This window comes from Marmota marmota, unplaced genomic scaffold (genome assembly GCF_001458135.2).
Source record: "Marmota marmota marmota unplaced genomic scaffold, marMar, whole genome shotgun sequence".
NCBI classification, from domain to species: Eukaryota; Metazoa; Chordata; class Mammalia; order Rodentia; family Sciuridae; genus Marmota; species Marmota marmota.
The window spans coordinates 5713650-5719179 of record NW_026000211.1 but is presented as its reverse complement, the minus strand read 5'-3'; the positions used below and the strand labels follow the sequence as shown (position 1 = coordinate 5719179).

General features: G+C 46.5%; 1 protein-coding gene across 1 annotated transcript; it reads left to right on the top strand.

Annotated features, from left to right (window-relative positions):
* Positions 1-1152: 1152 nt before the first annotated feature.
* On the top strand, positions 1153-2942 carry LOC125612876 (leucine-rich repeat extensin-like protein 3). Its single transcript, XM_048791813.1, has 2 exons — positions 1153-1827; positions 2259-2942. Exons 1-2 carry the CDS (start codon positions 1713-1715, stop codon positions 2768-2770), a joined length of 627 nt encoding a protein of 208 aa, XP_048647770.1. The 5' UTR covers positions 1153-1712; the 3' UTR covers positions 2771-2942.
* The last annotated feature ends 2588 nt before the right edge of the window (positions 2943-5530 follow it).

The window sequence follows — 5530 nt, the reverse complement described above, 5'->3', positions numbered from 1 at the left end:
GTTGTAGAAACATCAATGTATGTAAAGTTTGCAAATACATAAATAAATATCTATGGAGATAGTTTGGCCTGTATTCCATAGCCATTCATTGATTTGGTCTTTCTAAAGAAATATTGGGTCCCTATTCTATGTAGGGAAAAGACTAGGTGTCAGCAATAGAAAAATTAATGCGATATAGTCCATACCTGAGAGTTTTCAGTTTCTTACCTGAGATACAAAAGTAATTTTTGTAAATAATGTGGTAAATGCTATAGTGAGGAATATGACTGAAATACTGAAAAAGAAACATAGTTTACTATGAAAATTATACTACTGAAAGTATTGTTTATGGAGTGAAATATACTTTGTCCCTCTGGCAAGGCATAAGTAATTTAAAATTTGAAAGGAATTCTGAGATTTCTTTGAATTCATAGAAGCATGTGTGTCATTTTCGCCATGTCTGGGCATTGCCAGAGAGTGTTATCAAGTGTTACTACAGAGAATGAAAAGGCCAGCCTTGTCTCCAATTTAGAAACTAAGCCCATGCTATTATAGAAACATGGTGGACTTCAAGGTTCCATACAAAGCTAATTAAGCCTGCATGTGATTCCTCTGGATATCAGGAATTTCCTTTGGCAATGGAGCTCTGAGCAGTGTGTGAGCTTTCTCTTACTTCCCTACATGTGAAATTTGTCCTCCAACTCATGCCATTCTTGGAATCATGGCTTGTCCTAGAACACTGAGCATGGTAGATGGAGAAGGCATGTTATCTGCAGGAACATAGTTTTGTGATAGCAGGAGCAAATGTGACTCCATTTTGTTTTATGACTTCATCCTGTAAAACAACCATGCCAAGTAGAAGAGTCATGACTGGAGCAAGATGTTCTTTTCCTTTTGCTATAGAAACCTTTAAGAACACAGAACTACCTAATAGGGTATTGTTTCTGTAACTAGGGTAACGGGGCTCTGTTTCTGTAACTGGGGTGACTGAGCTAACTGTGATTGGTTAGGCTTCCCTCCGCTTGACTGCACTGTCCTGCTTCTGTAACCTGGCTTGCTTGCATTGGCTAGACCCCCGAACATCCCTTTTGTGGTTTTCAGGCTTATAAAGAGTGCTCTTGCAATTGTTTGGGGCTGATCAGGGGAACAGCTTTATGTTCTGGTCAGCCGCCACCGGTGTGCTTCAATAAAGGCTTGATTCGATTATACGTGAGTGGTCTGGAAGTCAGTTTATGAAACCCTGGGACAAAGCTTTAACTATAACAGTTTGAAAACAAATCTCAAGGACTCACCAGTCACATTTCCTTGACTTTAGTCTCATGGAACTTAATATATTTACCTTTTTATCCTTTTGGAATCAGGGAGAGATCTTACCTGAGATATCCAAGGAATTTTTGCAAAAAAAAATGTGGTCTTCTGAAAGGTTAATAAAATAGGTACTTGTCACTCCGTTTTTCTGTATGCTTAACAAAACACTGTTGAAATCTTGAGAACTGTTTGCTAATCTTGTTCCCAGAATGTACTGTCCCCAACTGCCAAACTGCAGAATGTACTCCCTCACTCGGTTGCAGGCAAACCGCCCACTCGCCCTGACCCGTCAATGAACTTCCCTCCCTGCCCTCTCCAAGGAAAGTATATAAGCTCTGCTTAAGCTGTTCTCAGGGCTCTTTGCTCTATTCAAGTGAGCTCTGAGCCCCAGCATGCTGGACCCCCAATAAACCCTTTGCTGTTGCATGAGACAGTCTCTTGGTAGTCTCTTCCTCCTACGCTTGCCCGACCTTTACATATGGAGGTTCCACCGAGATCCGGCAGTGGCGGACGAAAGACCCCCAATGCGCTCCTCTCGGGGTAAGTAAGGCGCCTCTTTCTGGTTTCTGGTTTCAGGTTTCAGGATAGGGCTTGGCAAAATGGCTGTCGGTGAAGAGCATGAGCTCTCTCCGACAGTGGCTGACAGACGTGTCACAGAGCCACAGACCACGTCCCTGGGGGACGCCCCAGAGGACTCGGGAAATCGAGGAACAATAGTCTCCTCGACTCAGTGATATTTTGTTTCTGATTCGGCATTGCCAGCCCATCGGGTTTTACCGGCTACTCAGTCCTGGTCTCAGTGTTGGACGTCCATTGCCTGTCTTTATTGTCTTGTCTTGTCTGTGTCGTGTGTCATTGCTTCACTGTTTGTGTATCTTTCATTATGGGACAGAGCACTTCAATGCCTCTGTCCCTGACCCTTGATCACTGGACCAAAGTCCGCTTAAGGGCTCAGAATCTTTCTTTTTCAGTAAAACGCCGGACCTGGCAGATTCTCTGTGCCTCAGAATGGCCCACCTTTGGAGTTGGATGGCCCCCAGGAGGATATTTCTACTCCCCACTAATTCAAAAAGTCAGAGATATTGTCTTTCAGCCGGGGCTACATAGCCATCCAGATCAACAGCCGTATATCTTAACTTGGCAAGACCTCTGCGAATCTCCTCCTCCATGGGCGAAGCCTTTCCTTATCCCTGCCCCCGCTCCTATTCCTTCCCCCACGATTCTATCTCTCAAACCCTCTGCTCCTCCTCCTCCTCCACCCTCTGTTCTCCCTGAGTCTCTAGATTTGACTCTACTGGACTCTCCTCCCCCTCCTTATCTCCTGCCCTTGTCCCCCAACCCCCAACACCCTCTAAGTGATTCCCCTGCTGCTGACTCAGCCTCTCCACCATTGGAGGAAGCTGAGCCGGCCCAGTGCCCTCTAGATGACTTCCCCATGGCACACACAGCCCCTCCTCCCCCTGGAGGAAGCTGGCCCGGCTAAAGAAACTCGCCAGCGGCGAATGAATAAAAACCCTGAAGCCCCCGTGATACTCCCCCTCCGTCCTTACGGGCCAATGATTGACAATGGCCATGGAGGAGAAATGCAAGCCTACCAGTATTGGCCTTTCTCCTCTTCAGACCTATATAACTGGAAAAATAATAATCCCCCTTTTTCCGAGGACCCCACCCGGCTCACAGGTCTGGTTGAGTCATTGATGTTGTCACACCAGCCTACTTGGGATGACTGCCAACAACTCCTAGGCACTCTCTTCATGACAGAGGAACGAGAGAGAATCCTCCTGGAAGCTAGAAAAAAATATCCTCGGACCAGACGGGCGACCGACACAACTTCCCAACATAATCGAAGCCGACTTCCCCTTGAACCGACCCAACTGGGACCCCAACACCTCTGAAGGTAGGGAGCATCTGTCTACTTATCACCGGGCTCTAATAGTGGGTTTCCGAGCGGCCGCTAGGCGACCAACTAATTTGGCCAAGGTAAGAGAGATTATTCAAGGGCCTGATGAATCTCCCTCTATGTTTCTAGAGAGAATTATGGAGGCATATAGGAGATATACTCCTTTCGATCCTCAGGCAGAGGATCAAAAGGCATCTGTCACGATGGACTTTATTGGGCAAGCTGCCCTGGATATTAAAAGAAAGTTACAATGCTTAGATGGATTACAAGATATGACTTTGAGAGATTTGGTCAGAGAAGCCGAGAAGGTATACTATAAGAGAGAAACTGAGGAAGAGAAGGAGCAAAGGGAGGATGAGAGAAGCAAAAGACAGACTAAGGCATTGACTAAGGTCCTGGTCACAACAACAAATAGGCCAGAAATTAAACAGGGAGACAGGAAGGGATACCTGGGCCCACACCAGAGGCCACCTCTGGCCTCAGATCAATGTGCCTACTGTAAAGAACAGGGACACTGGGCCAAAGAGTGCCCTAGAAAGAGACAGCCACGCCAGCCAGCCATTCTAACTCTGGAGGATGACTAGGAAAGTTGGGGCTCAGATCCCCTCCCCGAGCTCAGGGTAACTTTTGAAGTGGAGGGGACCCCAGTAAACTTTGAAGTGGATACAGGGGCAGTATATTCATCCCTTAAGGCCCCATTGGGCCCTCTATCAAATAAAAGGTCTCTAATTCAAGGGGCTAACAGCAGTAAATATCGGACTTGGACAACTAAGAAGACCATGGACCTGGGGAAAAGAAAAATCCATCACTCCTTACTAGTAATCCCAGAATGCCTGGCCCCATTGATGGGCAGAGATCTGCTCACCAAGCTCCAGGCCAAAATAACTTTTAACCCTGAAGGCCCCCAAATGAAATTTCTAAATCCTTTAGTAAAAACTCCTATAGTCATGGCTTTAACTATGTCAGTAGAAGATGAACATCAACTCTTCACACCCCCCAAGACTGATCAAACAGGCAAGCTACCCCAGAAATGGATAACAGATTACCCAGATGCCTGGGCAGAAACTGCTGGGTTAGGCCTAGCCGTGAAACAACCTCCAATAACAGTGGAGTTAAAAACCTCAGCCTCCCCAATCAATGTCAAACAATATCCTCTGAACAAAAAGAAGCTAAAGATGGGATAAGGCCCCATATTCAGAAATATCTGGCCTTAGGGGTCCTAAGGCCCTGTCAATCGGCCTGGAACACTCCCCTGCTACCAGTAAAAAAGCCAGGAACCGGGGACTATTGCCCCGTACAAGACCTAAGAGAGATCAACAACAGAGTGTAGGACATTCACCCCACGGTACCTAATCCATACAATCTGCTTAACACTCTAAACCCTGAGCAAAAATGGTATACTGTTCTGGATTTAAAAGATGCTTTCTTTTGCTTGCCTCTGCATAAAGATAGTCAGTTGCTGTTTGCTTTCGAGTGGGTAAACCCAGAAACCAGAACGTCTGGTCAACTAACTTGGACTAGACTCCCACAGGGGTTCAAAAACTCCCCCACTCTCTTTGATGAAGCCCTCCACAGAGATCTCAACAACTTCAGAACTACGCACCCTGAAGTCACCCTGCTTCAATATGTAGATGACCTGCTACTGGCAGCTGACACCAAGGAAAACTGTGAGTCTGGAACCCAAGCACTATTATCCGAGCTTGCTCAACTTGGTTATAGAGCTTCTGCCAAAAAGGCCCAAATTTGCCAGCAAGAAGTAATCTTCCTGGGCTATTCCCTTAGGGGTGGTAAACGATGGCTCACTGAGCCCAGAAAACAAACTGTTGTGCAGATACCACCCCCATCTAACAGAGAGTTTCTTGGGACTGCTAGCTTTTGCAGGTTATGGATACCTGGGTTTGCGTCCTTAGCTGCTCCTTTATACCCGCTGTTAAAGGGAGATGCCCAATTCCAATGGACCCCTGAGCACCAGCAAGCTTTTGATAACATCAAAAGGGCGCTGCTATCTGCTCCGGCCTTAGCACTCCCGGATGTAGAAAAACCCTTTACTCTCTACATTGAGAAAAAGAAAGGAATAGCACGAGGAGTGCTCACTCAGACTCTAGGACCCTGGAAAAGACCTATAGCCTACTTGTCTAAAAAGCTGGACCCAGTGGCTGGTGGATGGCCCCATTGCCTAAAAGCTATAGCAGCGGTGGCCCTACTAATCAAGGATGCTGATAAGTTAACGCTGGGGCAGAAACTAACCATTATAGCCCCCCATGCCCTAGAGAGCATCATCCGCCAGCCACCAGACAGATGGTTATCAAACTCTAGAATAACACACTATCAGAGCCTGTTGCT

Coding starts and splice junctions, on each gene's coding strand:
- LOC125612876 (XM_048791813.1), top strand. CDS start 1,713: ATGAGACAGTCTCTTGGTAGTCTCTTCCTCCTACGCTTGCCCGACCTT. Junction 1,828..2,258: donor CCCAATGCGCTCCTCTCGGG/GTAAGTAAGGCG, acceptor TTTCTTTTTCAG/TAAAACGCCGGACCTGGCAG.